General features: G+C 42.7%; 2 protein-coding genes across 7 annotated transcripts; both read left to right on the plus strand.

The window, feature by feature from the left end:
* The first annotated feature begins 2591 nt into the window (after positions 1–2591).
* aoc1 (amine oxidase copper containing 1) lies at positions 2592–9202 on the plus strand. Its single transcript, XM_080489871.1, has 5 exons — positions 2592–2665; positions 4939–6477; positions 6915–7203; positions 8460–8592; positions 8727–9202. The coding sequence occupies exons 2-5, from the start codon at positions 4941–4943 to the stop codon at positions 8994–8996; spliced, it is 2229 nt and encodes a 742-aa protein (XP_080345997.1). The 5' UTR covers positions 2592–2665; positions 4939–4940; the 3' UTR covers positions 8997–9202.
* Positions 9203–10752: 1550 nt separating this feature from the next.
* LOC308125716 (5-hydroxytryptamine receptor 3A-like) lies at positions 10753–25401 on the plus strand. 6 transcript variants are annotated; one of them, XM_080489667.1, is made up of 18 exons: positions 10753–10856; positions 12424–12474; positions 14868–14924; positions 15096–15155; positions 16904–16954; positions 17042–17098; positions 17266–17325; positions 17581–17643; positions 18374–18448; positions 19297–19451; positions 19586–19630; positions 19775–19884; positions 20072–20241; positions 20329–20492; positions 22781–22991; positions 24353–24517; positions 24760–24833; positions 24973–25401. In XM_080489667.1, exons 1-18 carry the CDS (start codon positions 10817–10819, stop codon positions 25198–25200), a joined length of 1836 nt encoding a protein of 611 aa, XP_080345793.1. In that variant the 5' UTR covers positions 10753–10816; the 3' UTR covers positions 25201–25401. The 6 variants fall into 6 exon arrangements, with proteins under 6 accessions (XP_080345793.1, XP_080345797.1, XP_080345795.1 ...); XM_080489671.1 differs by having other exon boundaries at positions 24353–24492; positions 24973–25394; XM_080489668.1 differs by having other exon boundaries at positions 10756–10856; positions 17275–17325; positions 24973–25400.
* Positions 25402–25945: the final 544 nt, after the last annotated feature.

The following is a 25945-nucleotide window of genomic DNA, read 5'->3' on the forward strand; positions in this document are numbered from 1 at the left end:
TTCTTCTTTGCGGGCCAAAAACAATGAGCTCAGTTTTCTCTGGGTTGAGTTGTAAAAAGTGCTGACTCATCACTCCTTCATTTCATTTATACATTTCCTCAGCTGATATAAGGGGGCGTGGTCATTCACTGACGCTGATATATAGAGCTGTGTGTCGTCTGGTAATTATGATAAGAGATGTTGTAATGTTCCATGATCTGAGCCGGTGGGAGCATGGAGATGTTAAATAAAAGGGGCCCAAGGATGGAGCCTTGAGGAATCCCACAAGTGATTTTAATTAATTCAGATTCATAATCAGCTATTGACACCGGATAGTCGTGATCTTCCAAGTAGGATTTATGGGTCACGTGTGCAAAGAAGACTATTCCTCGCGAGGAACAAAGCCATTTATACAATATCAAATATATATGAACATATACTAGATATATGAAATATATATAAAATATCAATTAACATATCAATTACATGTAAAAGCACATTGTACAGGTTTTATTTCTCAGAGAATTTCTGAAATCTCATCCGTGGACGAGTTGTCCTACAATCGTTCAGTTGATACCTTACAATCAAGGTTTGGGAGGTAGCCACATTTTGAAACCGTTAAACCGGCCCGTTCCTGCAGTATAGGGAAATTATAAATCACTTTAGGTCCGCGATATTTCTTCATTCCAACATCAGTCTCTCGTTTTAACAATGTAAGTTGTCACGTTATGAGGTGAAACATTTCACAGTATAACACAAATAGTATGTTGTTATGTTATCATATGAAGTGTCCACCATGAAAGTGAATCATAGAACTTTAGTTTATGGAGGGAGACGAAGGCTCTCCTCCCTCCTCTTTTATGCTTATTTACAGTGTGTGAACTGACCTGATGAAGCCAAATAAATAACTGAAGTTTCTACAGAGGAAGATGAAAAGAATTGTGTTTTAATTCAAATTCAATTCAAGTCAATTCAACTTTATTTTTACAACTCCAAATACAACAAAGTCATTTCAGGGCATTCTTACAGAGAAACCCACAAAGCCACAAATCCACATAAGCTACTGTGGAAAGGAAAAACTCCCAAACCAAATCAATTTTGGTTGATGACTGGATCATTTAAGTTGTTGTTACGGCCCCAAAGAGGGAGGAAACATATTTAGTACATGGGAGACAATGACATAAGTTTTTAAACATTTAGTTTATTTTCTTTGATTTCTTTTTACGAGAGCCTCGTCCACCTGTCCAAACAAACAAACAAACAAGGAACAGGGAAAGTTTAACTTGAAGATGGGCATGACTGCCCGGCCAAACGAAACAAACAGGTGCGGCAATGGCCCAACCCTGTACAGGGCCGCCGAACCGCTACCGACACCGGGCTAAGAAAGAAAACCCAGACTAGACCCAGAGGGAAAATAAAAAGCGAAAACAGTACAGCCGGTACAGCCACGCCAAACAGATCTAATCTGGGCCAGCCAGCCAGCTGTCAAGCTGAGCGACACTGAAACGGCCAAAATACTTGGGCTGGACCCGATTATTTGAATATTCAGACATTGTGGTGGTGTCAGGAGATTAGTTTTGATATCTAAATAATCCTAAACTCCTCTTCGTCAGCCCCTCTATGCGTTCCGCATCACGTGTCCGCAGACTGTGCCGGGCTGCGGGTGCTACACGAGTGCATCCATATTACACTCTAGGCTCACTTCCTTAACGTAACGATCCAATATTTAAACATTTAAACATACTTTCGGACGCAGTGACAGAGATGCAAAACAACAAGCACACGATCCATGAAGACATAAATACGTTCCACAAGATATGAATGTGGATTTTCAGGTGAGTTTACCAGACGAGGTATTGAGTTTAAATCAGCTCAGTATTTAGCAGGGAGGTCCTGTTAACATATTTTCAAGTGCAAACGCAAAACTTTTCTTGCATCTTGGGCATACGTTTACAGGACAACGGAGCTCGGATCCATTGAAAAAGCACGTTTTTGAAAACTGCTCCCAAGTTGGAACTTTTTTTTAAAACACTCCGACTCGGTCACCATGGAAACGGGGGCAACTAAACTTTTTGAAAGCGCCCAGTAGACGGTGGATACGCTGCCATTTCCCTGCCAACCGACATCGTTCTCAGAACGTTGCCGTCGAAACACAAAATCTTTCTGAAACTAAAAGACAAATATGATGCACTTGAAACATCATCGTGTCAACGAGGCCTCAGCTGATCACCTGAGCAACACTTGCACACTCACAGCACAATCATATTGGAGGACTTGCACACTTTACACAGGATCTCAGTAAATCATCCAGCTGAGGTGGAGACAAGACACGTGTAGTTTCATTCTCTCCGTTTGATTTTGTTATATGTGGACTTTATAAAACAACTTATACGGAGCGCCCTATTGAAACAAACAGCTTTGTGTGATTGAGCTTGTGAATCTGTGTGAAGTCAACCTTGGAGCTGGAGTCAAACTAAACCTGGTGCCTAATCATGCGGTTAAAGGAGCAGTGGTTATCTCAGCGGAATTACAACCCCCCGCTGGCCAATCAGCTCCCGTCACTGCAGGGTGGGAGCTTAAATATAAACGGTGCTTCATTGATCCTGAGGCGACTTTTCTTCGGTGGCTGAGGATCGACAACCAGGCGCATCGACTCCTTCTGACTCAAGCAGGAAAACAGCGACAGGTATGACATCTGTGATTTTTCTCCGCCAAGAAATCTTTCCAATCATCACATAAGGGGAACATTATTATGTTTTTTAAAAAAATAAAGCTCATTGGAGAATGAATCAGAACGGAAGAAAGATTGAGATTGATTGTATGTAAGTGTGAGGAGAGTTGGCCCTGTGTGCAGGGCTAAGATAAACAGAGCAGGCCATTGTTGACAGTGGCCGTTTCATGGCTCACACCGACGCTTCATTCTCCAGCAGAGGACAATGAATGATACAATCAAGCAACAGAGTCAATCACATGGAAAACAAATGTTTATCCAGCTGTGAAAAGGAGGTAAGAATGGTTGAACCATCTGGTTGATGTCTTTTCAAAGAAACAGACTTCTTTTGCAAAACTTACAAATGTCGACGAGTTAAATGAAAAGAAAAAGCCTTTTATACATTTTGAGAAGAGACGACAACAAGACAACAGCGACTACGTCACAAAGCGAGAAACTGTTGTGTGTGTGAAGAATTAATGCTGATGTTTCCTCCTTGATGTAATCAGGCTTTATTGTTCACTTATCAACATTTAGTCGCGGGACTGAGAGGATCAGTCACTTTGATCATGTTTATCATGTAGCATGAAAATCCTCCTGGATCCACTGAGCAGTTAAAATAATGAGCAACATCAGGCTCACTCTGCTGCTCCAAATGTTCCTGGTACAAGTATCAGGCGTTAGGTCCTTACTCGTATTTGTGAAAGTTCCTGGATACAACCTGGTGAGCATGACATCATCTTGTGTCGGCAACGTTGCCCGCAGGCACTCAAGAGAGGACAAGCGATGTGCACGGTTTGGAAATTCAGATTAATGACAATGACAAACAGCCTGTAAATTAGGTTCTGTCTTGTCCTCATATCGAGAAGTAGAAAGATAGGTTGTTCAACACCAGTAACTTAATCAACACCAGTAACTTAATCACCAGAGTTATTTGGGCCAGCAGAGTTTGCTCGATGTCTCTCAGTAGTTTAACTGCGCCTCTCATCACCAGCAGCTCGGTCCCTCGGTCTATAGTAGCATGGCGCAGAGTGGAGAGAGACGCTACGCTCTGCGCTATGCTACTATAGACTGTGAGGCTGGTGGATGTGACGTAGCGTCGGCACAGAGGCTGGTGGAGGAATGTAGCACTGCATTATGTAATAATGACGGAATATATGATAATGTGATAAATTCTCAACTCATTCTGCCAAAAGAATTTTGTTGTACCTGCACAATGACAATAAACTATTCTATGTAATAATGTATTTTTAATAATAATAATTGTAATAATCTGCTGCATTTTCTAATACTTTTGTAATAACTTGTTACATATGACAAGGTATTACCAAGTGTGAGTGTTCCACTTTTTTTAAGACCATGTAATAATTTGGTGCATCATGTAAGAAATGTTGCTCTCTATCCGTAGACATGATTCTATGTTTGATAATGAGAAAAAAATTAAGATTAATTTGAACTAAAATTATATGTCAATCTTTACTTTTCCATATGTCCTGAACAACATAACAATGCTAGAACGCAAGGCTCAAAATCAGGTTGAACTTTTTACATGACCTGCCGTTGTGGCTGGTAGAGTTTTAGTTAGAAGCCAATCAGCATTCCCACCAGCGATTTCAATGTTCTTGAAGAAATGAAACCAGATTATAAGTTCCACTGAGTGCATTTAATCATTTAACCCACATTTTTGTAATAATTGGTGCAATGTGCAACAAAAGTTATGCGGCAAAGTTTATTACAAAATCTGTTCAAGAATTTTATTACAAAACTACTATTACAAAATGCGGTCTTGTTACAAAATGGGTTGTACCATTATTACATAATGTGGCACTACAGATCTGCATGTTGTAAAAACGTTTGCAATATGTAACAAGCTATTACAAAATGTGGCAAAGTTTATTACAAATTGCGTTGTTATTACAAAAACGAGGTGAAATCTATTACAATATTATGTATTGTACCATCATTACATAACAAGGCACTACAAGGTTGTTCACAACAACACACAACCTTTGCCTATTGTTTGCACATGGAGTATAAATTAAGCCTAATGACATTTAATAAGTACTCGTATTGGTACTCGCTATCAGCAAGGAGCTAAAAGTTTGTACTTGTGCTCATTTAAAAAAGTGCGTCCCAACTACCTAAGTTTATCCATCGCTAACATTTGGATTCTTTCGGCTGGCCATGTTCTTCAGTCAAAAGTATTGTAATTGAAGCATGAAACATGTCCACTCTGATTTTTCTTGCAGCCATGAGGCTCCTTTGTCTGCTGCCGCTGGTCTTCTTGGCTGGTGGTGGCGCTTCCAGATCCAGAGACTGGGCTCATCATGGCGCCCCCATGTTTGCTGACCTCACAGTGCGAGAGATGAAAGCTGTGCGTTCCTACCTGCACGCTATTCCAGAGATGCATCTTACCAATGCTCGAAGCAAGACTCTGAAGAAGAACAGCATCCTGCTGATGGAACTCCATGTGCCAAAGAAGCATGAGGCCCTGAGAGCTCTGGACCGCGGACAGGCCAGACCACCACGCCAAGCTCGTGTGATCGTCCAATTCGGAAACCAGACCAAACCGAATGTCACCGAGTACATCGTGAGTCCTCTGCCAAGGCCAAAAACTCATGAAGTCAGAACATTCAAGGGGGGGCGGCCAGTCCCGTTTGAGTCAAGGCCCATCACTGCTGTGGAGTATCATCATATTATCAACACCCTGGCGAAGATCACAACTAAAGCTCACAAGCTCCTGTCGGAGACCACGGGTGGATTTTCCTTCACTAACTGTTCAGACCGCTGCCTGACATTTTCAGACATAGCACCGCGTGGGCTGGGTCCCGGTGAGAGGAGATCCTGGATCATGCTGCAGAAGTTTGTTGAGGGTTATTTCATCCACCCAATTGGATTTGAGGTATTGATCAACCACCGAGACCTGGATCCAGAAAACTGGACGGTGCAGAAAGTCTGGTACAACAGCATGTATTTCGACAGTGTTGAGGAGTTGGTAGAAAAGTACGAATCAGGAAAAGTGGGAAAAGCCAAACTGCCGGATCACGACGACGACGATCTTTTCTCCACCTACGTTCCTCGAGGTCACAGCAACACACCCACAAACATCCATGGACCAAAACTTGTGGAGCCTCAGGGACCCCGCTATCACACTGACCGCAACTTCGTTGAATACGCCGGATGGTCGTTCGCCTATCGAGTCCGCGCGACAGCTGGCCTTCAAGTCTTTGACCTTCGTTTCAATGGAGAAAGGATCGCCTATGAGATCAGCCTTCAAGAAGCCATCGCCTTCTACGCTGGCGACACTCCGGCTGCAATGCAAACAAAGTACATTGATGCAGGCTGGGCAATGGGCACCTCAACCTTTGAGCTCGCTCCAGGTATCGACTGCCCAGAAATTGCCACCTTCGTTGACCTCTACCACTATTTTGACACAGACAAGCCTGTGCGGTACAGAAACGCTCTCTGTGTATTTGAGATGACTGCCGCGATGCCTCTGAGAAGGCACTTCAATTCTAACTTCCATGGCGGATACAACTTCTACGGAGGGCTGGAGAACACCATGCTGATCTTGCGGACCACTTCGACAGTTTACAACTACGATTACATCTGGGACTTCATCTTTTACCAGAATGGTGTTGTGGAAGTAAAGGTCAGCGCTACAGGATACATCCATGCCACTTTTTTCACACCAAATGGACTCCACTATGGTTCAAAGGTGTACAACTATGTGCTGGGTAACCTGCACACACATCTCATCCATTACAAAGTAGACCTGGATCTTGCAGGTGAGTGGTACTACACAATTGTTAAAACTGAATTTTGAATGAAAAATCTCAATCTCACTCAAGAAGTTCGAAAAACCAAATTATTGTTCAGAAAAAAATCACAAGGACGCTCTTAATGCAGTTCTTTCAGGAACACAGAAAGAATGACGCTTTGAAGAAGTCTGTCACTGTTACCAGTTCAGACAAACAAGCCTCCTGGACTTTACTCTGCCATAAAAAAGAAACTTGTGCTATCACACTTGTTCAGGTGAAATGCTGGCTCAGGTCCACTTTTTAACTAAGGTTAAAAGAGGCCACAAGCCATAAAGAAACAATTGTATAATGTGTCTGTCCCTTCTGCTGGTGTTAATTAAACACTTTATAGAAGTGATAAAGTGATTATCTTGCAATATTTGCCACTTCCTGACCATGGTTTGTCTTCACTGTAACTAACGCAGGTCGTGAAAACAGTGTTGAGTCGATGGATCTGAAATTCGTCAACATCACGAATCCATGGAGTCCGGGTGATTTCATCGTCCAGTCCAGACTCCACAGGACGGAACTGAAGACGGAGCGATCAGCCGCCTTCCGCTTCGGCAAAAAGTTCCCCCGCTACGTGCACTTTTACAACCCCAGTGAGAAAAATAAATGGGGACACAAGAAGGGCTATCGTATCCAGTTTAACTCACATGCCCACAGCGTCCTCCCAAGAGGCTGGAGAGAGGAAAACGGGATCAGCTGGTCCAGGTAGTAAAACATCAACGTGCTCACATTTTCTTATCGACCCCAGTGAGAGTTAGTGGAGCAGCAGAGGCTAATCTGTGGGAATTAGGTTAGCAATGAGGTCAAAGGGGGGGGGGGGGGGGGGGTTCTCAAAAGGCAGACAGTTATGTATCACTGTTGGAAATATCTCTGAACCCTTGTTACAAAGAGTGGATCATTTGCGTTGGGCTATACAAACATTCTGGTATTTAAAACATTGAAATTGTGACTTTTGTGACAGGGCTCTCCAAATTCAGCTTTATGAACTGCACCTTTATTCTCCAACTTTGCGACGTAAAAGATCTTTGTCAGAGGCTCCTTGAAATCAAAGTTGGGGAACACAGTACCACACTACCTCCAGGGTACAGTGTTCCAGTAGTAAGGTGCTACCTGAGTACTCTGCTATTGAGCCAGTTTCTCCAAAAACAAGAAATAGGGATGAGTAAGACCAATAAAAGATTGCAGTTGGTTTTTTTTCGAGCAATCTTTAGCCCACATGGAGTTGCAATGAGAGCAATGAACTGACATTTCTTCTCCCGGCGCTCTGCTGGGTGGATGTCAAGTCATTCCCAGACCAAACCAGAGATCTAATCTCTCCAGCGAGTTCCGGGGGCTGGCCTTGTGGCTTCCTCCAAGTCGGGCATGCCTGTTAAGCCTCTGATAGGAAGCATCCTAATCAGACAACCCTCCTCCCAGTGAGGAAGAGCAGCAGCTCATATCTGAATCATCCAGGGATGTTTTAGAGAAGTTTAACAGTCTGCAGAGCAAACTGGTTTCGTAGATCTCGATCCTTCAGCCATGACCTAAACATTCACGGCCAAAGGTTCCCTCTTCAACACCAGACTGCGCCTGCCAGTGAGGGTGATCTCTCCGAACACTCCTGAATGTGACCTCAAGATCAAAATCTTGACCTCCTCAACCTGAGAAAGGTTCTCCTGCATCCCATCCTTTTCCTTGAGAGAACTATGTCATCAGACTTTAAGGTTAGGGAACTCATTAAGCTCTTCTAGTGGATGTTGGTGGTCGTCATGCGAGGATGCCAGAGGGATAAGATCATCTTCACTCGCTATTAATGCGTGACCTTACTGTTTGCTTGCTTAGCATGACCAACATATTGACAAAGTGATATTGATTCAGTGGTTCAGCATATCTGAGTTCAGCTTGTCTCACAGCACTGACGGTAATTTCACAAAATGGTCCAAATCCAGACTGGCCGTATTCTGTTCTGTCTCTTCTCTTAGGTATCCTCTGGCTGTGACTCGGCATAAAGACAACGAAGCCACCAGCAGCAGCATCTATGCCCAGAACGACCCCTGGGAACCTGCCGTGTCCTTCGAAGACTACATCCGAAACGACGAAGACATCGTCAAACAGGTGAGCGTCCAGATTTCTTTGTAGAAAGTTATATATTACCCATCTAAAGGGGTAATATTTGCCCCGGGGCGGGGTGTGTGTGTGTGTGTGTTAAACCACCTGGTGGACCTGAATATTTGCCCTGGTCCTTGCAGGATCTGGTTGCCTGGGTGACGGTGGGCTTCCTTCACGTACCTCATTCAGAAGACATCCCCAACACGGCAACGCCGGGCAACGCAGTGGGCTTCTTCCTCCGACCCTTCAACTTCTTCAACGAGGATCCGTCCCTGGCCTCCAGGAGCACCGTCATCGTCCGACCCGGCCCAGACGGGACGCCCCAGGTCCAGAGGTGGACCCCCGAGGTCGTAGATCACTGTGGGACCCAACAGCCGTTCTTCTACAATGGGACCTACACAGGAGTGTAGAGAAGCTTCATAGAGGGATCTCATCATGCTGTGAATCACTTTAAACGAACTGGATCAGTTTGAAATCTCAAATCTTGAGCTGGGGTTTTTTTTTTTTTTTTGGGGCAGTTTATTAAATGTTTGAACAATAAAAAGAAAAGGAATTGTGAATATTTTAGATTTTTATTTTTAAATAAATGAAAGTAATAAAACTGATTTATCAGCTTCAAAGTCTTTTTTCAAACTGTAAACACGCACACACTGACAAATACAGACACAAAGACACAACCTCACACACACAAATGTTTTTTGACACATGGACAGACAAACAGGTACAAATGTTGGACACATTCGGCCCCTGCAGTGGGGGCTCAAGAGCCATGAGCCATAAACACGCACACACACAGACACAAACACGCACACACTGATATACCCACATAAACCACGGGTTGGAGATACCTGCACTAACTAATGTAACTTCAGCTAATGTCCAGATTATGGAGCATCTTCCTTCCACTGACTACCACAATGTCCAGACGTTTTCATGCGTGTCAGGAGAAGTTAAATGATATGTAAGAGACCACATGTAACCCACCCAGGAGAGGGGGTGTTGTGGTGGATCGGGGGGCTTTGAGAGCTCTATTAATCCTACGCCGAGTCTCCATGGACGAGGTTTAGGAGGCGCAGGCATCCAGGATGCAGGATGCTGTGTGTCCGCCCCGCCTGCTGGAAACCGCAGCTTCTCGAAGCGCCGCGCTCGCCCCGTGGTGGGAATGCTTCAGCTGTGGAGACGGCCTGGAAAAGCAAACAGCCTGATTCCGGATCCTTCCCTGCAAACACTTGAGGATACCCTGGAAACCTCAGAGTACATGCAGTGTAGTGAGCATCAACAGCACATGGGCAGCTGTGTCCATTCCACACATAGCAGAGCAGAGCAGTGTGTGTGTGTGTGTCTGTGTGTCAACAGTGGTTTTTAGTGAAAAGAAAAGGAATCCAGCCATGAACTGGCGTCACAATCTTTACAATCTAAAACCAGGTTTTTATAAGTGTGTGAACACATTTAAGAGTGCAAGAAAAAGAGCTGAACCAGAGAAAAACAACACGAAACCAAACCCGTAAGAAGCATTCCTGCAGCCGCGAGCCTGGAAAGTCGAGTCCTGACGTCACCTCCAGACCGGCACACACCTGGAGTTTAACCTGGGATCATTCAGGGGAAAGAACAGTTCAATTACATTACCTTTAATGGAAATTCTCTTTTTTTTAGGGATGGACCAACATCAGTTTTTTGAAGGACAAGTACAAATACGAACCTTTAGCTACTTGCCGATACCGAGTACCGATACAAGTGCTTGATAAATATTATTAAGCCAAATTAAAATGCAAACAATAGGCGAAAGGCCATATGCTGCTGTTAATCACTCCTGCCTCCTCTGTGTCTACGCTACGTCACCTCCACCAGCCTCACAGTCTACAGTAGCATAGTGCAGAGCGTAGTGTCTTTCTCTGCTCTGCACTATGCTACTGTGGACTGTAGACCGAGCTCGCTGTGTGCTGCCACTTGAAGATAAAGTCCTAATCCTCATAATGAAGAAGCTCAAGACTGGTTTCTTCAATAATCACTGAGAGTGTTTGGTTGTCGTCCAATCTGGGACATTCGAAAAAACTCGTGTTCCTGCACACAAATCAAAACATTTCTGCTCCAGACAGAACATGGTAAGTGGTCGTTTCCTGGAGAGGGCGGTGATTGTGTTTGTTTGGGGACGATCTGATAGCTCAGGGCAGTGAAGTTCCCTCAGTGAAACCTCAGACAGCAGGAACAGACAACCGAGGCTCCCACAGACATGTTCCTCACAGGTTCCTTCCTCCTGATCTTCCTCACAGGTAAGCAGAGGTCATTCTGGTTCCTGCAGTCTGGTTTTACCACCAGCAGGTCGGTTTTACGCTCATTGCTGGTTGGGGTTAGGGTGCAGTGTTTCTTCTAGAATTTCTTTTTTGTTTGTCGTCTGTTTTGTTCTGTTTTTATCTATTGTTTACTGTAGTACTTGAAGCATTTCAAAATGAATATAAAATCTTGTTATTACTATACAATCACAAAATAAAACCACGGAAATATTAAAAAAAACTAATAAATGGAGAAAAAAAGTAGGTCATGGGTGGGGGTCATTTAACAAAAACAGACTTTAAATGGTTCTTTCTAATCCATTGTGTACTACTAAATACTACATGGTGACACGTGATAAATTGTAGGACCAGTTGATATTGAACGAACCAAACACCAAATAAGTTATGGAAGAAACACACTCATTTGAAAGCACATAACTGAACCAATACAATGCCGTATACTATATATATATATATATATATATATATATATATATTTATATATATATACACACACACACACACATAATGTATATAATACATACAAAGACGTATACAAAATAAATACAAAATGTTACTTCAGGGACCACATACAGTCCAGGTTCATCTTGAATGGCCGGACTGGTAAACAAATGCTATAATAACCTTTGAATTTTCACTTTAAAGTTTTCTTGGTTGTGGTCCCAGTGTACGTGAATTTTGCAAGATCAAACAATTAGTTCTGAAAAATCACTGCAATCTAAACATAAAGTATATTTTAATGAAACATTCCGGAGCAAAATACAGTGAAATATAAACAAAACCTCATAAATCCTATATAACCACTTTACTTGGTTGTTTGTGGGGCCGGATTGGAGCCTTTTGCGTCCCGGTTTTGACCCACGGGCCTTATGTTTGACTCCCCTGGTGTGAAGTGAAAAGGGAAACTTTAACTCAAGAGAAGTCACAGTGCAGCACTGCCTAAAGACTGCTTGTAAATCCTCGATAATATCCAAGAACCCATTTACACAATGTTGAAAATGTGAAAATGCATGTTTTTTGCATTTTTTTTTCCAGAAGTTTCACGTTTTAACTACTTTTTGAAAATGATATCCTTTTATACACCAGAAACACTGAAAAAGATGTAGTTTTCATCTTGGGCCATCAAGGAAGTGCTGAACCCAAAATAAACGGCAGGGATTTCCTCTGGGAGAAGCACTTTCTTCCTGTGGTCGAGATAAGTCACGCAGAGCTCACAGAAGCAAAAGACCCAGGAGTGTGAGCCTGACGCTTCCATCATGTCTTGACCATGTCCAACATCCATGAAAACTAGTTTTCTATGTTTTATTGCTGGATATTATATGGGGCCTAACAATTAGTCTTGTACCACTTATACCTAATCTACAAAAATAAAAATTTTCTGTATTTTATTTCTTTTCTGGAGAAAAAAAATCAATTGTGAGTGGCAGAAGTACATATATGTAAGAAAGTAAGCATGTCTGAAAGTAAGCATGGTTGTATTATGTTGTCACAAAATAAAAAAAAGTAAAAAAAAAAAAAAGAAAACTAGTTTTCTTTCCCTCGTCAGGTCGATTCACCGCCAGTCCTCCTCCAGCCCGTGTTGTTGAAGACAGACCAGGTAAAAACTGATGATTCTCTCACCATCTACGACTCTGAGCTGATTGTAGCAGAGAAGTGACTCTTCTTCTCCTGTTGGATAAAGGGCCAATACGAAATTCAGTTATTATTGTAAAACTCACTTATTGAATCAAAATTCTTCTCAGAATGACTTAAAGGGGACATATCATGCTAAATCCACTTTTTTAGCCCTTAAATGCATTTTGTTGTATATTTAGAGTGTTTAGAAGTACAGAAAAGTTCAAAGTAGTCTCTTCAGGTGCTCCGTTGATATCTTTATATTCTGTTTTGGTCATATTTTGCGATCGGTTTCGATTTTTCTATTCTCTATTACGTTTTTTGAACAATGACGTCACAGTATTCTCAGCGGAACTGCCAAATTAGGACATCGACATTTCGAGCAATCCGCCATTTTTGTTTCTCGCTGCGATTTTGTAGTCCAACCGAAGTTACGAGAGGATAAGTGGAAATGTTCGGTTGTTGGATGTAGTAACCCACAAGCTTCGTTACACCGTCTCCCAGCATCAGAACCTTTTCGAAGTGCCTGGTGGAGTTTTATTTTTCACAGAAATGTACCCACATCTGTGGGTAAGGTCATTTTTGTGTGCGCGAATCACTTTAAGGACGACTGCTTCAACAACCTCCGCCAGTATAAAGAAGGATTTGCCGAAAGACTTGGTCTGATTGAGCGGTCAGTTCCTTCTATCTATGGAGACGACGAACAGAGCACTTCGGTAAGCTGTATATAACGCTAAAAAGTGTGATGATAAGACGTCCCTGTCATTGTTTTGTTAGCATTAGCAGTTGCACCGTCTTCATATGTTAGCGCTGTGTGCTCGTTTTAGATTAGAATGTAACTTCTGTGTTAAATAGTCGTTGTAATACAGGCAGTATTGTAGTAGTGGGCATGGATGGAGAAGTTAGTGTAAATATAGTAACACACCATTGCGTTACATCCATATGAAGACGTTGTTCTGCAGCTGCATCATCGTCATTTTCATCTGGCTCCGCCGGGTCCGACTCTGGCTCCAACATGTATGGCTGGATGGACAAATCTTCCGTTGTTGACATTTTGTAAATAATGTGTGAATATAAAGTTTCTGCGCCGCTAGATAATTGTATCTGTTCTATCAAACTACAAAGATGGCCGAACAGTGTGACGTTGAACCGAGTGTCACCTCTGCAACCTGGAGAGGAGGCGGGGTATGAAGTGTCTCATTTGCATTTGAAGAGACCGCCCCAAAACGAGTTGCTCTCAGAAGCACATCAGAAAAGGGGTTGAAAAGGGGCCTGTGGAGCTCTAATAATGAGGAATTCAGACCCAAGCATTGCAGTTTCGCGTTGTATAGACCACAACTGTATGATTTATATGTAAAAAGGAAGGATTTAAAAGCATGATATGTCTCCTTTAAGAACTTATTTAAACTTTATTCAGTCATAACAAAAAAAAACAAAAAAACAATTACACTCTGCAGTCTTGTATCTCTTATTTATGTTAACCTGAACAACTTCACCTGGATTTTGTGGCAAATAAAAATAATAAAAAATGAAACCCAGTGAATCAGTTTGACTAACATATAAACTATCACAAACTACAACGTAAACAGTATTCAGTAAAACCAATCAGAAGAACCCAATTCCCAATTGCCTTTAGGGGCGCTGTGATTCACCAAACACAACAAAAACGCGGAAGAAGACAGACCACATAGAAATGTAGAAGTAGACCTCTGCACAGAAACACACAAACCTCTCTATATAACTAGTTTTATAGGTCTATGGCGAAGCTCCGCCTGCTTCTAGCTTCTGCAGCTCGACCGGAGATTGTAGTCCATGATTGTTGTGGCTATACGGTGACGTTGCGGACCGCGGTGGGGGGAGGAGGGGGGCCATTACGTCATCTTTTGTCCACGGATGATCGTCTTTGCTGAGCGTACTCCGCCGCATGTTTACTTTTTAGATGTCTTATCAGATTAGTTGTGTTAAACGAAGCTCTGGTGCGCCACCTCTCGGGACTGTGGTGAAGCAAATAGTTCAACTGGCCGCTGGACTGGTTTCGTTGTCAACCTTAAAATACCTCCAGACTAATGACATTTTATCCACTCAATGGCTTTAGGCTGCTAACGTCAGTTTACGGCAGGTCGCAAACGGGGCTCGCTTTATGGCAGCTGACGTTTTTTAGATCGGTGGGGTGATCGGCTGGATTTGCCGATTCCCGATCAGTCACAAATCACCATAATCGGCCCCGATCCGATATCTACCAATCTGATCGGGACATCCCTACTTATTACCTTTATTCTCATGAAGCTCTTACCGTTTAATGCTGTTTTTAATCCCTTTAACTCTGAGCTGATTGTAGCAGAGAAGTGACTCTTCTTCTTCTCCTGTTGGATAAAGGGCCAATACGAATTTCAGATCATCTTCCTGAAAATGACAACTATGCTGGAGTGCTCGGTATGACGGTAATTTCAATAATTATACACACAGGATTTTGAATAAACACCAGTTTACTTATTACCTTTATTCTCATAAAGCTCTTACCGTTTAATGCTGTTTTTAATCCCGTTAACTCTGAGCTGATTGTAGCAGAGAAGTGACTCTTCTTCTTCTTCCTGTTGGATGAAGGGCCAATACCGATACCAGATCATTTTCCTGAAAATGACAACGATGATGCCAGAGTTCCAGGTATGACGCACACTGTCAGGAAATACACAATCTTTGATGTTATTCCATAATTTTTTTAAACTTGTTCTAAGAACTTCACCTGGTGAACTAGCTTGTGGTTCCAGCTTGAGTTTGGGTTAACTTCAGTATTTGAAAGAAAGAAAGAAAGAAAGAAAGAAAGAAAGAAAGAAAGAAAGAAAGAAAGAAAGAAAGAAAGAAAGAAAGAGAGAATAGAATAGAATTTAATTGAATAACTGGCTTTAAACATGGGGGCTTGAGAGGGCCACATCAAAAGTTTCCTGCCTCCTTCCAATTTCTATCTTTTAACAATCTCATTCCAGTGTTTCCGCCAGCACATTTCAGCTTAACGGCCACTTGTGAAGTTGATGCAGTAAAGAGGGCCGTTACACTGTCTTTCAGTTCAGCGTAACGGCGGTTTTGTACACGTGCGTACGGTATTAAAGACCGAGTTACCTGCACTCTTTGCTCCCGCGAGACCTCAAATGTCATTATTAACATCGATAAATAAATATATAAATGAAGAAAGAAATAGGTTGGCCAGTTGAAACGCCGCTTCACAGAAGTGTGCCTGCGGTGGGCGTGGCCTGTGAGTTGGCCAAGCTTCCTCCTTGAGTATGAAATGTCCTGACGATGATGTTTTTTTTCTGCTGCTGGCTGGTGTCAGCACCCGAACATTCTTCTTGTTCGTATGGGAGTATGCAGAGGCCTTCTGCCTGAGCCTTTATTTGCTTAAGTAGGTTGTCTTGGGTTCATGGATTATGAAAAACTTTATACCTAAGATCTCTATCAAAAGACCAGATGCCAAAGAGTTCCACTCTGATGCAGCCAACTGAGCATGTGCACAACCACTAGTTACTACAGCCGAGGCGACCAGGAGCAAAGTTTCCGCCATCAACAAGGAGTCGCAGCCCGAGGGTTCCCAGGTTGTATCGTTCTTGACCGTCGACTTGATAATGGAGTCGAAGCCCAGTTACATGACAGAGGATTTTTTACACACATTTGCAGTGCAGTGGTTTCCAGAAGATGCATTTGCAGTGGCTTCAATGGCCGTTGTCATGTAAACAGGCGCCCAAAATGCAACCCAGTTTTGCTTTTTCATTTGAAAATGTTGTCTTTTAAACAAGGTTGGCTTGCATGCACTAAGGTCGCAGGTTTACGGTGAGGGTGACGGTCTTTACATTTATAACGGTGGCATGTGCTCAGGTGTTAGCATGTTGACGGTTTAGGGGTTTGGGTGTTGGCATTAGCGAGGATGACGTTCGGATTAGCGTTAGCACTGACTGTTATGATGGAGCACATGAAGATATGATTCATACTGTGACTAATGCTCCTTTAATAGAAATTCTCAGCACAGAATTTCAAACCATTTCTACAACATTGTGAAAAAGACGAATGTTCACTGTGATCATGTGCTGTGTCCTTGGTGTGAATGAACAAACCTGGGAGGACGAGCGTTAAAGCCCAAAGGAAGAACAAAGCTCAAACACTGTGTCTGTGTTGTACATTTCTAAATTACTCCAGTTTGGAGCTTTTTCATGATCCATTAATTAAAGCATCAAGGAAGTGCTCAACCCAAAATAAACTCCAGGGATTTCCTCTGGAAGAAGCACTTTCTTCCTGTGGTCGAGATAAGTCACGCAGAGCTCACAGAAAGTCCGATAAAAAACCCACGAGTGTGAGCCTGACGCTTCCATCATGTCGTGACCAAGTTCAACATCCATGAAAACTAGTTTTCTTTCCCTCGTCAGGTCGATTCACCAGCAGTCCTCCTCCAGCCCGTGTTGTTGAAGACAGACCAGGTAAAAACTGATGATTCTCTCACCATCTACGACTCTGAGCTGATTGTAGCAGAGAAGTGACTCTTCTTCTTCTCCTGTTGGATAAAGGGCCAATACGAATTTCAGATCATCTTCCTGAAAATGACAACTATGCTGGAGTGCTCGGTATGACGGTAATTTCAATAATTATACACACAGGATTTCGAATAAACAACAGTTTACTTATTACCTTTATTCTCATGAAGCTCTTACTGTTTAATGCTGTTTTTAATCCCGTTAACTCTGAAATGATTGTAGCAGAGAAGTGACTCTTCTTCTCCTGTTGGATTAAGGGCCAATAGGAATTTCAGAACATCTTCCTGAATATGACAACTATGATACCGGAGTTTCAGGTATGATCTTCTGTCATGGAAAATTGCAATGTAGATTATTCTAATAGAATAAAACTAAATAGCTATCATATTAGCAGTACAGCAACCACAGTGTGTTTGTATTTAGTTTCAGGTTTGCACCCATTATCAGCTGAACTCTTCCGGCTAAATCCCTCACCATGAAATGACTTGTTTGAACAGACAATATCAACTGTGACTCCATTGGTGAATGTACTAGGGTTTCATAGTTTTAAGAGTAAACGTGTTTATTTTCAGGAGGACTACCTGATCACACTATCTGTGGTTTGAAAGGAATGTTTGACGGTCCAGAATTCGACGGTACGAAAGACTACAAAACGACCATGGAATTGATCAAATTGTGTGTTTGACAGTTTATTCACATGTTATATTTGTAGTAATACTTTCACTTTGGGAGACAGTATATTTTCTGATGGAAGTTTAGTGTCACTGATTTATATTCTAATCATTGTATGTGTTTGAAAAATTGTTTTGGCTTTAGTTTTCTTTCTTTACTTCCCTGCTTTCCAAAAATGTATGTTCTCTGTTTTGTTAAACTTTTCAATAATACCCATTACTTCTCTTATCTGTGGTTCAAAATGTTGAGACTAAAGACTGAATGTTGAGACTAAAAGAAGAGCATACTTTATCGATCCACTTGAAGAAATCCCGTAATCTGCATAAAATAGATTACCTTAGCTACCCCTGTACCTGTCAGAGGTGGGATTTGAACCTCTGACCTTCCACTTCTCTAAGCTGTCGTCCAGACAGCGTGCTAAGACGGAAGAAAGAATGTTGAGACTAGAGACAAAAGATGAAGAAAACATGTTGTTGTTGAGGCTGATTGTTGTGTGTCCTCACACCTCTTGTTTCTCATCCCATAAATCTCGTTTCATTCGTACGTCTTAGTGTCTCAATCCGTGCGAGAGGAACGTGAACAAAGATGACTTATTTTTCATCTATTAGTTGTGTTTCCTCCTCCTTATTTATTGTGAGTTTCTCTTTGCCATGCCTGCACTCCCTCTTGTCCCCTGTATTCTTCCATCATCAGCTACCTACAGGTTGAACATAACGAATCCTCCCGAATATCTCAAGGAGTACTACGCAAGCTTCAATGACAGACAAGGCAAGTTATTTTTTCACCAACCCAATGGTGGTGTAAACATGGAAACACAATGCCGACAGAGTGTGATCTGCTCATGAGTCTGGAGGGGGAGTACCTACCACATTGTGGATGATGTCAAAAATGGAGATTTCACACACCGAAAAAAATAATTCTCAGTTATTGCCACAAACACAAAAATAATTTGTTGAGTTAATATAATTTAATCATGTCACACATTTCCATCTATTCATATTAAGTAGATTGAATCCCATTTATTCATATTATCTGAACAACATGTATTAGAATGAACCATTTAACAACAAGAAACTCAATATGCTCATGTTAATCAAACATATTTCTGATAAGTCAACTGAAAAACTGCATAGTTGATTTTTTTGAGTGCATCGAAGAAGTTACCAGGAACATCCTGGATTAAAGCAGATCTGACTCAACGGTTCTCTGACGGGGGGCTAGCTGATGAGGACTAGTTGATGGGGGAGCTATCCGACGGGGGGCTAGAGGGAGCTAGCTGACGGAGGGGCTCGCTCACAGCAGGCTAGCGCAACATGAAACACAAGAACATCAGGGGGCATGATGGAAAGCAAGACATGAACACAAGGCAAAGCACAACCAAAAACTTACCATCTCAGGAACATCAAAAATGTTTCGGTCACATTGGTTGCTGCTTTATAACCATGAACCCTCAATAAAACAGAATAGATTGAAAATGAACTCCAGGAGGGAAAAAGCTTTCTTTTCATTTGTTGCTATAAGCAAATACTGTGTGGATTTATCGTTTCGCATGTGTACATTCTTATCCTGTTTGGAACAAACGTTCTGATTTAAATTGTTCCTTCATTTCTTTGCAGATCCTTGCAAAATGCACTGTAGTTACTCTCAGGTTATAAACGCACTGGAACTGGACCAACAAAAGAATAAGTTCACCATGAGTCGGCCTGTTAAAAACTACCACACCCTGACATACGTTTACGTGGAAATGTCCATCGCTGCCATCCTTAATGTGGTAAGCTGTTGTTTGTTTTATTTCTTCAGTTGTGGTTAGTGAAGTTTCAGATGCTGTAGTATATGTTTGCCATACTCCACTGCATACATCTTTGCTGTGTTTGGCCTTTTTTTCATGTATGTTTTTGTCCATAGAAAGAGAATGACCAGCTTTTTATCACGCATATTTGGCTTTATATGGTGAGTTTTTCCTCACTTCCTCTTGCCTAAAGTGGAAAGAGAGAAGTTATTTACCTTTAACATATTAATTGTATTTTTTTTTTTTTTTACACCTTCTGTTGGACATATGGACACTCGCCACCTCTCCTCCATCTTCCTGAATAGTCCTGGCACAATAAGTTCATTTTCTGGAATCCAAATGATTTTTGTGGAATTAAACATATCATCGTTCCTACTGACACTCTGTGGAAACCAGACCTAATTATTGAAGAGATGTAAGTTCATATGGCTGTCATGCAATCAAATATCTACCTCATGTTTCAAATGTTATGGAACAGTTGGGACATGAAAATAGGGAAATATAAGAGGACATAGAACAGGGGTGCCCAGCTCTGGTCCAGGTGCCTCATTTTACATTTTGCAGGTGCTAAACTGATATTGTGTGTAACGTATCTCACACAGGGTTGAGAAGGACAAAACTGCTCCGAGTCCTTTTCTCAAGATAAACTCATTCGGCGAGGTTGAACATCGGATCGATCAGGTCGTGATGGGCGCCTGTCCCATAAACGTTTACAAATTCCCCTTCGATGTTCAGCGGTGCAACATCTCCTTTAAGTCCCTTCTGCACTCAGGTGAGGCCACATGAACGCGTGAATGAATGTTTTCCTTCACTGATGCGCCCAGAAACCGGACTGCTTCCTCTCCCCCCCCCCCTCCAGACGAGGAGATACGCTTTGTGGTCAACAAAAACACCACAGTGGTCTCAAAGTGGGCTAGCTATGCGATGCAGTCGCAGCACGAGTGGATGTTTGTCAAGATGACAGTCAGCTCCAAAACTACCAGCTACTACTTTGGAGCCAACCAAACTGTGATTGTTTACACGGTGAGTATCTCCTCTGGATGCTGATCGGCAGCTTTTGTCTGTACTAGCTGATCTGGGCAGTATTCCAGAAAGCGGGTTTTGTGAAAAATCCGGGCATGTTAAGCATGGAATGAGGGAGAAACTGAGTTTTCCGTTCCAGAAAGAGAGCTGAATTAAGCTCTGGATCGGTCCCCACGGTAACAGACTCTGCTGGCTGGCAGGTTTTGTAGAGGAAACGCTGAGTTTCTACTGGCTCCTCCTACCTGAGGCAGCTATTAGAAATGGATTGTCCGTTATTTCCAAACCCGATCGACATCAAAGCAGAAATAGTTTGAGATAACTTATGTCACGAGAGAGTTTTCCAGCCCAGGCCCATTCTTTTTTACTGTTTTAATCCCTTCCCAAATCGACCCGTGCCTCACATCAGAGCCCATTTTTTGCACAGCATTACGTTTTTTTTGTGTGAAATGTTAGTTTTCTTTATAATATTGGTAAAGCAACAGTGTAAAGAGCGGTTCAAGAAGCGGGCGCGTGCGTGTGCGTTTGTGTAGAGCAGTCGTCTCCCAATTGGAAGGCTGCAGGTTCAATTCCCATATCCACCTGTCCACGTGCCAAAGTGTCCTTGAGCAAGACACTGAACCCAGAACTGCTCCCAGTGGAGTAACAGCGCCTTGCATGGCTGCAGCCTCCATTGGTGAGTGAGTGGGTGAATGTGATGGTGAATGTGATGAACGATGTAAAGCGCTTTGGGGCTGCTCACGCAGCTGAAAGGCACTACATAAGTGAAGTGCATTTACCACTTACATTGTAAATGCCGCCACTTTAATAAAAATGTCTAAAGTGTGTTAATCTACTCAGTAGGATACTAACAAAGGACGAGTTCAATCAACATTTTCAACATCCTCGCTGCTAAGTACCTCAACGGAAGGGTGACGGAAAATCATAGCCGGTGGTCGCATTTTTTTTTGGTGCCAACCAACCAGGCACAAATAGTGCAGTGGGACCGCAGCTTAAATTGAATTCAGATTTTACACCTATGTGTTATTTCTATGCTGCGATCTTAAATTAAATGTTAAGTCTATGAAATGATGCATTCAAACTTATGCGTTGACTCTGGCAGCAGTTTTCTCCCAGTCGTCTCTCTCCTCCGCTGCTGCAGCGACGGAACATTTACGGCAAAATAACTGGGTTTTCGGTCTGTTGCCATAGTGACTCGTGGTATCGGGGCTCTGTTGATGATGGCTTTTTATTGTGGTTGTGCACTTGCTTAACTCAAGGTTGAGAGTCGATTGAACTAATTCAGATCAGCTGTTCTGGAACCGGAAACTCTGAATTTCCCAGTTCAGAGACAGTCGGCTTCAGGGAAAGACTCAGGGTATGTCCAAAAAGTCCCTCCTATCTCCTTATATACGGACTTTACCTTAACCCCGTGGATGACGTCACGGGGTTAAGGAAAGGTGTTAGAAGGCTTCTTAAAGTAGTTAGTGAAAGGTGATCACGTTAGTGTGGCAGTCGGACGGCACTTTCATTTAGTGACGTCATAATAATGCGACGGCGGCGCAAGTTAGTGACGTCCACCATGGTGGGGAAAGAACTACAAGTTTGGCAAAATGGACTACAAAAACTTAATTTGGGTTTTAAATGATTTAAAGTTGTTCAAGGCAGATTATTGCGTTGGGAACTTAGATGATCTGCTCCTTTTTCCGTAATCGTGATTTTCAGTTAACGCTCGGATTAGTGGGCCCCTTTAAATTTTGTCGCCTCAAGGAATTGTGGGGCAGCATGAGCTGGTCTCCTTTGGTAAAGGAAGCATCAGTGGTTCCTAGGCTAAAGGAGGCTCTAAAGGAAGCAACGAGCCTCCTTTCCTTTGCTTATTGAGAATTCAGACAGTCCTTATCATGGCCTCCACACACAACTCTTCCAGGGTTTAGGAAAAGTGGATAGAGAAGGAGATAGGAGGGACTTTTCGGACGTACCCTCAGATATTGTTGAACCTCCATTCTGGTATACCCCCCAGTGCAAAGATAGAAACACAGTGAAACGTAGACATGCTAAGGTTCGTCACAGTCCGAGACTTTCACTGTGTGTTGATCCTCCTCTTGTAAGGAGGATCTCCATAACACTAAACCATACATCTTCTATCATCTCGTTACTTTACCGAGGTTTATCCGGGATTATTCCAGCTAACCGTGGGCGAATTCAGGATACAGGCCTTAATCTGTGTTCTGATAAGTCGACAGTTTCCTCTCTCCAACATGTCAAAGTAGAACAAACGTTTTCACTTCCTGTCCTTGAATATCATTTCCCAGGTTTTCATGCAGAGGAGAGCTATCCTGCATGCCGCCAACTTCCTGATGCCCATCTTCTTCTTCTTGTGCATGGACCTGGCCTCCTTTCTGATCCCAGACGGCGGGGGAGAGAAGATCAGCTTCAGGATCACTGTGCTGCTCGCAGTCACTGTGCTGCAGCTGATTCTCCACGAAATTCTGCCCTGCTCGTCTACAAAGTTGCCTCTCATCGGTAAATATCCCGAGAGCCTCATTTTTGTTGGGCGATGCTTCATATCAGAATCAGAATCAGTTTTAATGGCCTGTGAATGTGCTCTCTTTGTAAAAATTTTAACATTAAATCATAACGATAAACAAAAAATATAAACAAGCAATTAAAGACTAATATGTACAAGACTAAATCAGATAATAGAGCAGTGGTGAATAGTGCAAAAGGATGATGAAGTAAACATGAGGTAGTTAACTTTTAGTATTTACATTATAGTGTGCGTAGATGATTATTTAAATCAAATAATATATGTATATGTACATTCACAGTGACAGTTTTGTTCTAGGTTATTCCACAGCAGCAGGTCTGACATCCAGTGACAGTATTGTTCATCAGAGTGACAGCCTGGGGGAAGAAACTGTTCTTATGACGGGTTGTTTTGGCGTACAGTGATCTGTAACGCCTGGCGGAGGGGAGGAGTTTGAAGAGTTTGTGTCCGGGGTGTGAGGGGTCTGCAGTGATGCTGCCTGCCCGTTTCCTGACCCTGGACCGGTGTAAGTCCTGGATGGGGGGAAGGTCGACACCAATGATCTTTTCTGCAGTCCTGATTGTCCACTGGAGTCTGAGTCTGTCCAGTTTGGTTGCAGATCCAAAGCAGACAGTGATGGAGGTGCACAGAACAGACTGAATGATGGCGTAGAACATGACCAGCAGGGTGAACTTCTTGAGCTGACGCAGGAAGTACATCCTCTGCTGTGCCTTCTTTATGATGGTGTCTATGTGGGAGGTCCACTTCAGGTCCCGAGAGATTGTGGGTCCCAGGAACCTGAAAGAGTCCAAAGTAGACACTCTGCTGTTCAGAATGTTGGTGGTGGTGGGGGCTCCAGATGGTTCTGGAGAGGGAGAAGAGCAGTGGGGACAGGACACACCCCTGGGGGGCGCCAGTGCTTACTGACCAGGCGCTGCATGTGACGCTCCCCAGCCTCACCTTCTGCCTCCTGTCAGTCAGGAAGTTGGTGATCCACTGACAGGTGGAGGCCGGCATTGTGAGCTGGGGGAGTTTGCAGTGCAGAATATCCGGGATGATGGTGTTAAACGCAGAGCTGAAGTCACCAAACAGGATAACGTAGGTCCCTGGGGAGTCGAGGTGATGTAGGATGTAGTCCAGTCCCATGTTGACTGCATCCTCCACCGACCTATTAGCCCAGTAGGCAAACTGCTGGGGGTCCAGCAGGGGACCTGTGATGTCCTTCAAGTGGCACAACACCAGTCTCTCAAATGACTTCATGGCCAAAGACGTCAGGGCGACGGGTCTATAGTCATTGAGTCCTGTGATGGCAGGTTGCAGAATGCTGACTCAGTGATTCTACTGTCTGCTCCTTCAGCTGTCTACTGCATTGGGATTTTTCTCATGATGCTGATCAGCCTCCTGGAGGCCATTCTGGCGAGGTATCTGGTACAGAAGGACTCGGAAACCCAAGACCACCAAACCGATGCAGAACAAAGCAGGAACTCAGAGAGAAGGGTCAGTTGTTTTGACGCTTCCAAAGGTGAGTATACACTAAAAAGATCTATATAAAAACGGGAATGACAAAGACCCATGACTTCTGCAAATCTTTGTATTTTTGCCTGAAAAAAACGTCAAGAATTTGCACCTAAATGTGGTTGTAATTTTACAATTTACCAAAGGAAAGATACGAGTGTTGAGTTAGGATGGAAAACCTCACAGCGGACTGTTGAATCCTCCATTTACATGTGTCACACTCACCTTGCATCCAATCTGTCCTCCCAGAGTCGAAGAACTGCACCAGACATTCATCCCTCTGTCACACGCTGGTTGACAAAACGCTGTCTGAGACCAAAGAGGTAAAAATCAGAAGAACGGTGATTCAAAGACGATTTAAAGTCAAAAGAAACGGGAGAAAAATTGAGAAAACAAGTCATAAAGCTTCACATCTTGAACCCTGTGAGTCACTTTGAGACAGTTTATGATCTTCTTCTGCAGATTAACAATGAGAAACCATCGGAGGTGAACCTGAACTTTACAAAGGCTGCAGATGAGCTGGAAAAGTACTCAAGTCTTTTTAGGAAGGAAGAGGAGAAACCTGGCTACTGGACCCGGCAGGCCCAGAAGATCAACAGAGGCTTCTTCATCCTGTATCTCACAACAGCCACTGTGTTTTTAGTCTATTTGTTTTCACAGTGGATCCATCCAGGTGACGACGAGTTATAAAGTAAAAACCGGTGCCTTTCAAAGTGTCTCAAGATTAGCTTCTGCTCACAGAACATGAAATCATGAAATTAAACACTAAATAACCTGAAATTATTAAGATGTAATCTGATACACGACTGTATACGAGCACATGAACACCTTCCTCTGTATTGATTTTGACTGTCTCTCATTAAAGCCTTTATTAGAATAATGTGCACAGTTCTCTGTCTCTGTCTCTTCATACACTTTGATCTTTTTGGATGTTGAGAAGACTTTCTCACCACCACAGATCCAAACGTACTTTGTTCTGGGCCTGGTGATAGAACAAACACTTCAACTCCATCGGCTTCAAAAACTGGCTGTGATTCTGTTTCACTGATTCATTTGGAAGAAAATTCTGACCTAAAACTAACAAATTCATGAACACTTTCATCTATTTGCCCAAATGATTGTTAGTTTCAGTGTTTCTTAATCAAACCCTGATGTGCAGTATGAATTAGGACGGGGGTCTGAGACCTGTGGCTTCAGGGCCACATGTGGCTCTTCACGGGCTCCCTCAACATTTCCATAAATTACACATCAATAAACATTTCATCTTATTTTTCTTCTATTTAAACAACAGTCATTTTCAAGGGGACTCTTACCTAAAAAGTTCTCTAAAAAAAGGCCCAATACCTAAAACAAGAAATTACACAAAATGACTAAAATGACAAATAAGAAAAACTGCTGAAACAGCTTTACAAAAATAAAATGACTCGAATTTCTA

Source organism: Lipophrys pholis (assembly GCF_963383615.2).
Source record: "Lipophrys pholis genome assembly, chromosome: 20".
Classification (NCBI taxonomy): Eukaryota; Metazoa; Chordata; class Actinopteri; order Blenniiformes; family Blenniidae; genus Lipophrys; species Lipophrys pholis.

Excerpts from the sequence above, each read along its gene's own strand:
- aoc1 (XM_080489871.1), top strand. The coding sequence starts at position 4,941 with ATGAGGCTCCTTTGTCTGCTGCCGCTGGTCTTCTTGGCTGGTGGTGGC. Across the intron at positions 6,478-6,914 it reads AGTAGACCTGGATCTTGCAG|GTCGTGAAAACAGTGTTGAG; the intron begins GTGAGTGGTACT and ends TAACTAACGCAG. Across the intron at positions 8,593-8,726 it reads ACGAAGACATCGTCAAACAG|GATCTGGTTGCCTGGGTGAC; the intron begins GTGAGCGTCCAG and ends TGGTCCTTGCAG.
- LOC308125716 (XM_080489667.1), top strand. The coding sequence starts at position 10,817 with ATGTTCCTCACAGGTTCCTTCCTCCTGATCTTCCTCACAG. Across the intron at positions 10,857-12,423 it reads CCTCCTGATCTTCCTCACAG|GTCGATTCACCGCCAGTCCT; the intron begins GTAAGCAGAGGT and ends TTCCCTCGTCAG. Across the intron at positions 19,452-19,585 it reads TCGCTGCCATCCTTAATGTG|AAAGAGAATGACCAGCTTTT; the intron begins GTAAGCTGTTGT and ends TTTTGTCCATAG.